Source organism: Etheostoma cragini, chromosome 22 (assembly GCF_013103735.1).
Source record: "Etheostoma cragini isolate CJK2018 chromosome 22, CSU_Ecrag_1.0, whole genome shotgun sequence".
Taxonomy (NCBI): domain Eukaryota; kingdom Metazoa; phylum Chordata; class Actinopteri; order Perciformes; family Percidae; genus Etheostoma; species Etheostoma cragini.
The window spans coordinates 18,363,340-18,375,462 of record NC_048428.1 but is presented as its reverse complement, the minus strand read 5'-3'; the positions used below and the strand labels follow the sequence as shown (position 1 = coordinate 18,375,462).

The 12,123-nt window shown below is 39.0% G+C and overlaps 2 protein-coding genes across 4 annotated transcripts in view; both read left to right on the top strand.

The window, feature by feature from the left end:
* Positions 1–1,908, top strand: part of anxa13 (annexin A13) — a 7,340-nt gene extending 5,432 nt beyond the window's left edge. For both annotated transcript variants that reach the window (XM_034862275.1, XM_034862274.1), the window contains exon 11: positions 478–1,908. In XM_034862275.1, the coding sequence (XP_034718166.1) occupies positions 478–597 (120 nt within the window). In that variant the 3' untranslated portion in view covers positions 598–1,908. The remainder of the gene's footprint in view (positions 1–477) is intronic.
* A 970-nt stretch (positions 1,909–2,878) lies between these two features.
* On the top strand, positions 2,879–11,100 carry LOC117938075 (coiled-coil domain-containing protein 106-like). 2 transcript variants are annotated; one of them, XM_034862409.1, is made up of 6 exons: positions 2,879–2,897; positions 3,418–3,508; positions 7,619–7,836; positions 8,345–8,557; positions 8,922–9,128; positions 9,889–11,100. In XM_034862409.1, exons 3-6 carry the CDS (start codon positions 7,629–7,631, stop codon positions 10,266–10,268), a joined length of 1,008 nt encoding a protein of 335 aa, XP_034718300.1. In that variant the 5' UTR covers positions 2,879–2,897; positions 3,418–3,508; positions 7,619–7,628; the 3' UTR covers positions 10,269–11,100. The 2 variants fall into 2 exon arrangements, with proteins under 2 accessions (XP_034718300.1, XP_034718298.1); XM_034862407.1 differs by lacking the exon at positions 2,879–2,897 and adding an exon at positions 2,993–3,264.
* The last annotated feature ends 1,023 nt before the right edge of the window (positions 11,101–12,123 follow it).

Genomic DNA, 12,123 nt, shown 5'->3' with positions numbered 1-12,123 from the left:
AAATGGCTGCAATGAAACAAAGAGTGAAAAATTTAAAGGGGTCTGAATACTTTCCGTACCCACTGTATATATATATTTTATATGGGTGTGTTTGAGTCAAAGACCTAATTTCCTGCATTCTGGAACACTTTTATGAACCAATTTATGGTAGAAATATGTTTATTTAGCCTATGTGAAGAAGAAAAAAACATGCCTTTTCAAAATATATCAATATTATAATGGTAAGTATGTTGTTACCTGCCGTTGCGCATTTTAAAGTGGGTATATTTAAATTCTGGATCTTTCTTAGTGGGTATACTGTGTATACCTGCGTATTCCTACATATCACGTATACTACACCACTGTTAACCTATGTACTTTAAAATCATCTTAACAACAGAGACGACAGAGATCTCTATCTCCCCACATTATTTTTGTCGGAGCATTCAAAATGACAATTTAGATATATTTATTTCATGTTCTTCTTGTTTTTAACAGTACGATTTGGAGACCATCAAAGACATGTACCTAGAGAAGTACGATGTGTCTCTGAAGGAAGCCCTGAAGGACGAGTGCAGTGGGGACTTTAAACGCCTCCTCCTGGCCATCTGCCACTGAAAGTGTGTTAAGAGTTAAGCAGGGCTGACGTGGACGACAGAGGCAGAGACAGCAGAGTATGATTATACTGAGGGCACTGCTGTTTTCTGTCTAATACACTAATACTACACAGTTTCTCTATGTGACATTATGTAGAAAGCAGGAGGGTGGAAGTGATAGAATAATTAACCTGGCCCTTGTCTTGTCCAAAATCTGAGTTACTGGGAATTTGGGGGGCTCTCTTTTTAAACCTTTTTCCAGGGGCATTAATAACAAAAATTCCCAACAAACTAGATTTACTTATTTGTCAGTGTCTGTCAATGACTGCCAATTTCTTAGTCATTTTTTAGCTCCAGTTCTTAACATTTTAACACACCAGCATTTGTACACAGTGATATGTAAGTTTAAGTCACTGTAAACAAGCACCAAAATTAATACATTTCCAGGAGCTGACTGTAGTCACACTGATGCAATTACAATGAGTGTGTAATTTATTCCAGTTGTGTGAGGCTTGATAGGATAATCGCATTGTAAACATGTTTGTACACTGGGAAGAATCAGCCATGGCCACAGTATGTATTTGCTGCTGATTATTACTATCGTAACCAAGTAACTAACCAAGTTAGATAAAAATAATGTGTATTCATATATGCTTCTTTCCATATCTTTCACCCTCCATGCCCCAAACTCAGTGACTGTTACACTTCACTGCTGTTATAACTAATGCAATCACTCCATGTGGCTTGAAACATGTGCGTTTAAATGAAGAAATGTGAAAGTTAAAATTGAAGGAATCTTAGCTGGTGTCATGAAGGATGTGCAATGTTATGTGAATGGAGTTTTATGAACTTTATGAATTCGCAGAAGAGAATATATATTTCATCAGTTGCTCATTGAAAGATACTTTATATTGATTTACAGTATATGTTGCATTTTTGTCCTCTACTACAATTAGATTGACAAATCTAAATACACCTCACCTTGTTATATATATATATATATTCAGTTTTTCTTCGTCTTTTTTTCCTGTATTTAACAACTAACAAAATAGAGTGTTTAATATATATAATTTAGTTTACTGTTCTAGGCCAGAGGGTATATGAGAAGAAACATTTAACATCTAGGTAGTCTGATGTCATTTATGTGTCTCTATAAGGCAGCTGAGATTTGTTAAAAGTACCACTATTGGACACATTATGCAACATGCTGAATGGCCGTATGTGAGAGAGTTACAACAAATCTACAAGAACATCAGTTGGTGTGGGACTAGTGTTTCTCTCTCTAGCCAAATCATTTTTATTCTGCCTGCAAATAAAGTTCTCTTTAACATCATCATGTCTGGTTTACTCTGATAAAGTAATGCAAATAAAAAAAAAATGTATTACATCAGTATACATAGAATTGGAATGACACAAACAACATCGTAAAATAAATGAAATACTAAAGTCAAAGTTTTGTGAAGTTAAATTATTGATAACAGCTGCCAGGGTGCTCATGTCTATGCATGATTCAGTTGACGTTGCAGCAACCCATGAAGTAAATATGATTTCCATGACAACCTTATCAAACAGTCAGTGGCTGGCTGTCAAGTGTGCCAAAACAGACCATAGACTGTAAAAAAAAAACGCACACACACACACGCAGACAAAACACACTTCACAGTCATAAAAGGTAATTCCCCTTTAAAGCTATAGTGCTAGTTTCTGCCACCCCCCTCTAAGTATTGACAACCATCCTGTGGACAGTCCACATGATACAAGCCTTCCGTGACTGCACACAGCAAAGTACTGCATAAGTAAGTCTTCCATTTTTAAGTACTTGTACTTTATTTCAGTATTTCATTTTTTTATGCTACTTTATACTTCTAATCCCTAACAATTTGGAAATAAATACTGCAAGAATGACTCCAAGACAATAATATACATTACTGCATCAATAATTTTGTGATATAATATTGTTCTTAAATGGGCCATTCTGCATTATAAGTACTTTTACACTTTCACTTTTGGTATTTTAAGTATATGTTGGTGCGAATACTTATGTACTAGTCTTTCACTCAAGTAATACTATGAATGCAGAACTTTTACTTGTAACAGAGTATTTACACAGTGTGGATTGTTCTTCCACAAAGGTTTCAAATATCCTTGAGAATTACGACTTTAAGTCGGGCCATGGAAGGCAACGTAATGGCGTCAGTGCTAACTTTCTGCATAGACAGTGAAAGTAATGGAATGTGACGCCGTTGTTTTCTACGGAGACAAGTGAAGGCAGCTGTGCCAAGATAAATCTGAATCATTCCAAATCTTGCAGAGACGGAGAGCGTATGTATATGTAAGGAGATAACATAGGCATAGGCTAATTATTGCTAACTAAAATTCTAGTTAACGTTAGTAATTAAACTTAAACAGACAATGTAAATCGATACGCCTGCGAGCTTGTCCTGTACTACTCTTCTACTATGCGACAGTAAGTCGCGTGGTTATGACACGATCGTTAGCCTATTTTTACAAAAACGTCTGCTACGGAGCCATAACATGAGTTAGAAGTCCATGGAGACTTTTATACATTGTCGTGTTTCTTTAGAAATAAAGAATGGACAAATAGAGTCGTTAAACGCGTCAGATGTAAAGTTATTCGCTGTCAAAGGAACGTCAAAATGAATGGCAGTCAATGGAATGCCAACGGCGGGTGAGTGCTAGGTAGCGTCAAAATGGCGCCATAGGTGCTACGCTTCGTGGAGGCTGGCTTACCTCTTTGGCTCTCTGGCGCCACCACAGACATGCATTTTGTACTAGTTGTCTCGCATTTTTTCACTCGTCTCTGTTTATGTTTTTGATAAAGGGGCATTTTCACGAAGTGAGGCTTCAGCGTAAAGCGATACAAACACAGGAACACCTCCATCAACAGTTTTATCCGCTGGACTCTCTGGAAGGTACGTTTTGCTGTATGTGCCCCTGTCTGTCTTGTTTCTTTCCCCCTCTTTGGTTGTAATTACAGTCATTAGCATCCATCTTGGTACAAGCTAATTAAAACCACTGCAAGGAGAAATGGTTGTCCCTCAGCCTACTAAACCTTCTAAACACTATACCTTTGTAAGGTTTATGGGGTTCATAACTTATGGCATGCCAAATATGCTTATTTAAAATGATTAGCAATTTAAACACCTTTTTATATTTCTGAAATAAATCAATAGAGATAAATAATAGACACATTGCCTTTCTCCGTTGAATAGTCGCACCTATTTTGTTTTTTATATCCCATGTGTTATCGCTGAAAATGTAAAATTCCTATATAGGCTGTGGTAGTTCACTTTCGTGTGTGTAATTTTCATGTAAACACAGTGTGTCAGATGTTGAGGGCAGATTAATCACTGCAGCATGGTGTGTTCAGGGGATGCGGCTTGCACATGAGAGATAGTAGTCTATCATATCACCATGGATACGTGAAGTAAAACAGTGGTGATCCACTTCCTGCAACAAAAGTAGATAAACCACTGTAGTTTAATCGACTTAAATTCATTCCGCCGTTTGAAATGTTGCATCCAGCCAAGCAACTCAAAGGACCACCTCTTATGAAGATAGTGTGCAGGCCAGAAACATGTTAGCTAAGATAGCAATTTAGAATAGGGTTTCAAAACAGATGTGCAACTAATGAATAGAAATGCATCATTTTACATTTCTGTTGCTCAACATTAAGAAATGATAAAGGCACTATGAGTTCATGTGATAAGGTAAAGGGGCACTCAACACATTTTAAACGGCGGCCTGCATTAGAACCTGAGGGACTGGCCTTACAAACAAGTGGCCATTTAGAATGTAGTTGGGTCTAATGGCAGATGACCTTAAGATGCATTATGGGAAATGTAGAATTCAAGGTGTGTGGAGTTTGAGGGATTGAAAGTGAGGTTCTCTCGCCACCTTCTGTTTGTTTATTTTACCCAACTGTCAACACAATCTTTAGAAATGTTGACAAGTCACAATCCGATTTAAAACAGTTCTTATTTCCTAACTTCATTTAAATGTTAACATCTGACAGATGCTTAAACATTCTCCCCTAAATGGCATCTGGTACCCACAAGATGTTTTTTGGTTTCAGTGCACCATTGTCCTTCAATGCCACACTTATATACAAAAATAAGGTAAAACTAGTGACAGGTGACATAAACAAAGATGAAAGATGTTTGCATTATAAAGTGTTACCCAATAGGATGTATTGTTTTGTGTTTCTTTGTTTCTGTCACTGATTCTCCTGTCTTCCTACCATTAGAGTTGTTCATGTTTCAAAAGAAAACCAAACAGCTTGTGTTGTAAAGTACTTGGTGCATGTCTCTACATGCTGCCACCTCTAAATAAGCATTTTATAGTGTAGGAGTCCCAAAAAGGGCAAAAAAAACTTCTACCTTTTGAAGAACTAAAAAAATTGATTTGTCGCATATGTTAGGAATTAACTTTATTATCTTTTAGCTTAAATCAAGCATTAGTCTAGACCAGTTGTAGTTGAAGTGGTGAGCCCACTGCCATTTTCTCACCTTATAGTCAATTTTAGTAAGATTTTTGGGGAACCCATAGAGACCTCTTAGCCTAATAAACTTAAATTGATTTAATTTAAGAAAAATAGATTCACTCTCTCTACATCATAGGCATCATTATATAATTCTGGCTCACATGTGCAGTACAATTTAACAAAAAAAATGGAAGTTAAATTTTTTACATAAAATAAAATTCTGAAGCCTGGTTCTCACAATAAAATTCCGATGTAAGCGCACAAACTATGGTCCTGTGCTCATTCTTAATACATGGTTAACTAATGCATGCTTCACCACATTCTAATGTGATTAATGTATTAATGCGTCATTGATCATGTATTAATAAATGATTTGGTCGTAGTCAGTTTTGTCTCCCGTTAAGTTATTCAGTACAAAGGTAAAAGAATTGTACGCTGCAGAAATAAAAGGATTGTTTGTCAATTATTAATAACAGTATACCACATTAACTGAAGGGCCACACCTGACTATGTCATGGAAGCGCTGGACACAGTTAATGAAGATCATAATATTCAACACCAACGGATATGTTGTTTATTTAATTGCATGAGGACATGGGCATATAAAAAACAATAGACATTCTGTCACAAGCAGTAGTCACTCTGAATTCATATGCGGTTCAAATAACTCGAGTTTCACAAACATCAATTGATGCTTTGTTTCCTTGCAGATATATATACACCGTATAAATGAATGTGGAGAAGTTTCTTATTGAATTAATAAACAAGTAATGGATTGCAGTAAATAGTTTTTACAATACTTATTTTTTTGCAGATGAGTACTTTATTATAAATTCTGATTGACCACTGATGTTTACAAATTAATTCTCCACAGATAGTCTGCAAAACCGAGGAAACTAAGTAAAGTAAATGTACCAATGGAGGCCTTATCTTGTTATCATCACTTTTTTTGACAGCTAGGGCTAATGGCAAAAATGCTCCTCCTGCAGTATTACAGTACTCCCATAAGCCAACACCTCCCCTGACAATGCAAATTCCATGTTTGAGCCAAATTCATATGGTTGCACCTTGTTTGGTAACAGCTGTCCCAAAAAAACATGCAATAGTTTCATAAATAAACATTTGTAGTGGGCATAAAAGTATCTTAAATAACATAATCTGATGGGTCACCAAATACAGCATGTGGAGGCTCTCCTATAAGCCTCAGCATGGATGGCATGGTGCTCTCAACGCGTAGCAAAAGGATCTTGAGTCCAAGCATTGATTGTCTTTGGGTGGTGTTCCCGTTTATTATAAAAGTAGAAAAAGGGGTACTTCACATAAAATAGTACTTCACCTAGTGTTGATTAATGAAATGTTGTGGCGTGTTCATGGGTAAGGTAAGAACCTTGTGTTCCCCGCCATCCACACCTTTCCTCACTGATTACCGCACCTGTAAATACACCTTATTCACAGTGAATACCACACCCAGTGCAATACTCCCCCCTGTGGCTAAAGTAAATAACTAAATTAACCTAACCAAATAAGGTGGATACAAATGGCTCCTACACAGCATAACACCTGTCCTTGTAATTATGACATCCATATTTTGTAATCATGAATTGTAGTCTTTTAATTATAACATAGTAAGTTAAAAGATACCAAGGTCATAACTACGAGATAAGAGCTCCAATTGTTTTTCTTTGTTGAATACAATGCGCTTTAAAAAAATAAAATGACCTGTATCCGTATCATTTAAGCCTTACAGAATAATTGCTATATGACGGTTAAGTCAAAGCCATGCGTTCATTTCATGTCATTAAATTGTTGTGAACCAGTGAACTGTATAAACAAAAAAGCGATATAAAACTAGCTAGGCCTATTATTATATTACTTTGTGTCCCAAGCTCGCTGCATTTGGTCTTTGTTTGTATGACATGTTAGTGACTTGATGGTCCAATGCATAATGATTCATCTTTATTATTTTATTGTCGAGTCAGAGCACTTCATGTCACACGATGCGTTCAATCATGACGCACCAATTCAAGTTTTAAATAAATGCCACACAACCGTTAATCATGCATCCTAGCATGAAGAATCTTGTAGTAATTTTACATATCTATCTAGAAATTTGATGTAGCATCTTCTAATTACAAGATCTATATTTTATAAAAGATCTCAATTATGAGACTTTAAATGCTACTTACAAGATTCAGATCATATATTACGAGATGTGTGTCTTGTTGCCAAGGAAACTGCTTGAGTCCAAGTTTAATAGCTGATTGACAACCACTTTAAAACCAGAAGTTTGAGGAAAAAAAACTGCTCCATTAGGGCTGCGCAATATGAGGAAAATATGGGATCTGCGAGAACGTTGTTGAATAACTACAGTATACCCCGGTCTGTGCGTACACCTCAACGTACTTTTTTTTTGTCTTTACAATAAGATACAATTACATTTGCAAAATGGAAATGTTAAGAATAAACAATAGTTTTTCTTTGGGATGTAAAAAACTTTTCATGCAACTGTCCCCATAACTTCCTTCTCTTTTTTGCGCAGGTTTGAAGCGATGTCGTCCGTGTGGCAGCAGGAGCCGACCGGTTATTCCCCCTGCGTAGAGATCGACTCCAGCTCTGTCAGGTGCAAAGACAGGCTGACCTCTCCGATCTGGCTGAAACAGGAACAAGACGACCTCCGCATCATCAAGTGGGAGAACTTTCAAACGGGAGCCTCGGCAGATGCTGTTCAGGACAACACACCCAGCAGTGCCATGTCTGGTGAGAGCAATTTCACACAGTATCTGCTGCCTTGCTGTGCCAGTCGGCCGCCGGTACACACATTTTTATAACTTGGGTCAATAAAACGAATGTTCCAGGTGTAGTCTCTAGATGGTTGTGGCCCACGTTGCAGAGTTTACGCAATCTGCATTCAAACGTGGACCGCCAGGTGCAATTTTGGGGCTTCATGTCAGTAGTTCTTTTTACGTACATACAAGTTCTTATTTATTCAATGGGGAATTCATCTTTCCCTTGAACCAGCAGCTGCCAACTTCTTCGTCACCTGAGGTACAGTACGTCTGGACACTTCCTGTTTTATGCCATAAAGCAATTACACTGCTTTCTTTTGACACACAGTCGTTGGCAAGACAATGTCTCATAGTCAAAATCATAATGCTTCATTCATGTTACACCACCCAAAAAACATTTTTTCCATGAAACAAAAATGATGCCAGTGAAATTGTTTGAAGAAGTTATTTTCGCACACTCAAACTTGCCTTTGCTCCAGCTGCCTCACATCAGGAAAGCCTGCCCCCGCGGGTGGTGCTGACCATCACCAAGCTCCAGTGCATGCTGGAGAGCAAACAGGAGCGCATCACTGCACTGGAGAAGCAGGTGGAGGACCTGATGCAGGACCGCAAGTTCCTGAGGAGCCAGATTGAAAACCTCACAAGTAACCGCACCATGCCAACCTTTGCATCACCCAGTCCAGTAACTGAAGGTCAGTGTCCAAAGTGGTTGGTTGCTCTTATTCATCAATCAATCACATTTATTCAGTCTAAAATCACCATTAAACATATTCCCAGTGAACTTTACAATTAAAGGAACACAGAAATGACAAACTGCAAAAAAAAAAAAAAAACTGAATACCATTTATCAGAAATAACAATAATAAACAAACAAAACCAGCAACATAAGAGAATGAGTGAAAAGGTTTGTTTGTGAAGGATGCAGAAAGGATGGTGTGTCGTTGTTGGCTCTAATATAATAAGTAGATAAGCGGGTTCTCAGTCCAGATTTTAAAATATCCACTCAGTGGGCTTTTTTTTCATGTCATTCGTGTGATTTGTGTTGATCATATGCAGCTCCTAAACCCAGCAAAGTGCAGCACTCGGAAAACAAATCTCGGAAGAGAGAAAAAGCTTCTTCTTGTTCCTCTGACAGCAGCAACAGCGGCTCTGAAGCGTCGGATTCGTCAGAAGTTTCAGCGGCCTCAAGTGAATACAGAAGGAAGAAACACCATAAGGACAAGAAAAGATCAAGGAAAGGGAAGGACTACAGCAGGAAGAGGGGTAATTATCATGTCTTGTCATTCTAAAGCTAGTCATTATTTGTTTAGCGTGTTAGTGTGCTCACTGACCATTTGTAAACATATAAACATTTAACCTTTCCCCAATAATTCAAGTCAATACCTGATATACTTCTGAAAAGGCATTATTATTGTCGTCACAGCTTAGAAAGAATCCCGCGCACTGACCATTATGCAAGCAATTCTTTATTTAGAAAAAACGTTTTGGTCTTAGACTTTCCGCCGATAAATTTCCACATTCACCTCAACCATAACCTTAACTAGTGTGGTTGACTAGTCAGGACCAATCAGATCCTTCTCTTGAATGACCTCACGGACTGTGGACATGTAAGGGCAGAAAAAATGCCACTCAGTGCATTTAAAAACAGTGAGCAATCAGACCAGTTATATTGTTGTCACAGCAAAATAAAGGGTGAAGTTAGATAGATGTAGATATACCTCCCTGTTAAAAATGTGTAAGAAATACTTTGAACTTGTTTTATTGACTCAAGTTTGTGAATTAGAGCACATCGATGGAGTAGGCTAAATCGTGTAAAGAGAATACAAATTGGGAAGGAAAAAATGATGAATGTATTTACACTAATGTCCATTGGAAACTAAGACAGCTAGTTAAAATGACTGTAAAGAGGGCATTATAAAAGTTTCAGGGTTGATGAAGACTTGTGCATTTGTGATGGCATAAAGATTCTTCATCACTTCCGTAATAACCAGGTAATAACATACCTTGTCATTCATTCCACCAGCCACCGGCGTCCAGTATGTCATCCACCGCTACAAACAAGTCCTATCAGCCTTCATCAAGAAGAAAAGCATGAGCGAAGCCTTCCGCCATCTTGGAATCGACAGGAACACCATCGCCAACACGGCATCGATTGCCGAGCTGCATCTGGCCGGCAAAGACATGGTCCCCCTCGTGGGCATGTTTCGCCAAGGAGAAGAGACTCTGGTCAGCTACGCCAACAGGTGCACACTGGTCATTGACAGCGACGCTGACCTGTCCAGGAAAATAGACCATATGAAAGCTAGCGGCGAGCTTCTGCCCATCGCAGGGAAAAGGCAGAGGTTGTTGCATTCTCACATGCAGCAGATGGGGGGGACAGCAGAGAGCATTTTATTAGGTTGATGAGTTTCTAATTGTATGTGGCTGGGGTGAAACAGAATGCCTTTTACAAAAACATTTTCCTTTGTTTTCCCACCAAAATTGATTTTTATGTTTTATGTAGCACTTTTGCCCTTTTCTTAAATTGATTTAGTTATTTAAATTGATTTAGTAAATTATTTTCAGACTGTGCATTTCAGGATCTATAAGTTGCCCTTACAACTGCTTTCACTGAAGAGCAGAAGTGTGTGTACTATACGAAACACCCACAAGATGGCAGTGCTCACATATTAGATCCTTTTTACACAGCACTTTTCTTGTCATTTACTCCAAAATGGTGGATTGTCAATTTCCATTTTCCAGCACCTTGTTTTTGTGGAGGCGTAACTTTTCTGTTAATAGAACAGTTGTGAAAAATGATTTTGTTGACATTATCCTGTGATTCTTATGCTGTAAATGAACTGAACGATTTCAAAACTGCGTTTGTGGCAAAGTGTGTTAATGTTTCTGACCTGCCAACAAATGAAAACAGTTTTTCATACAGAGATATCAGTGAGTTATGTTGCCTTTGCTTTTATCCTTTTAGATTTATTTTTTTTTGGGGGGGGAGGCTTTTCTCTTTATTTGATAGTGACAGTGGATAGACAGGAACGATGGGAAAGAGATGGCAGATGACACGCAGCAAAGGACCGCAGGTTGGATTCGAACCCTGGGCCGCTGCAAAGGACTCCATGGGGAGGTCGCCCTGTTTTTACATTGCATCACATCAACTCCAAATGATATAACCTCTGTCTTTTGTGAGCTGAAATGGGATTGACAACAAATGAATTGCAGAACAAATGTGTATTTAATTTGCTCTCAGAGGCATATTTGTATTCTGTCTCTTGACCAGAGGAGTGGGCTGCACCAGTTGTGTAGACAGATGGAAAAGCTTGGTGAGACATCCATGGGCGATGGTAAGTGTCAGAGCAAAGTGTTGCCATTGCCTTCCCTGCTGTTTGCTTTTCACATGGAGTGACAAATTACTCTTGCAGAGCCATTACAGGGGCTGCACCCAGGCTGTTTATCTTTGCATTAGACTCGGTCACTGTCACCCCCATTCACACACCGGCTATCTGCTTATCTTTAACTCTCTGCATCCCAATATGTCCTTTAAACCCCGCCTCACATCACTTCGTCCATCTCTTCTTCACCCTTCCTTTTCTTTTTTCTATGTTTTTATCCCCCCCAAAAAAAGCTGGTGGAGTTTTGGACAGTGTAGAAACATTTCAGGCCAGCAGAGGTGACCCAAAGTTCCTCTCAGGCTGTTCACAGCCGAAGGGGGCAGGTGTATGCCGGTCTGCTCAGCAGCGTGAGGAAGAAAAGGGTGGGGGTATATCTCTGCCAGCACTCATATCTACCCATCTCCTGAGGCATGCAAACGCCAGTTCTGCTCTCCTTGTCGCAAGATGTGAAGGCAGGTTTCCTGCAAACTGGAATGAAAGAATTACGCTGTGCGTAAAGTAAGGCTGTTATTGAGGTACTGTATATGATTTATTTAATTTTTGCACACCACCCCTGTTTGTCAGCCTGTCCCTACAAAAAAACAACAACAGCAAAATGCACTCTCCACCTGCTAAGGCTCCAGAGTGGCAGCTGTGAATTTGGTGGTAATGACTCGAGGTGATGGAGCTCAGTGGCTGCAGAAAGAGATAGGATGTGGGCCTAATCGAGCCTGAAGCATTCGCTCCTCCTCCCCCTGGCCTTTTGACTCACACGGGTGTGGGGCCAGCTGGGACTCCATTTTGTTTCTTTCAGGGTTTGCCATGTCATTGCGGAGGCTCCAAGTGCCTGACGGATGCAAAATCTACCCCCCCGCTAGCTTTGATCCCGAGCTTGA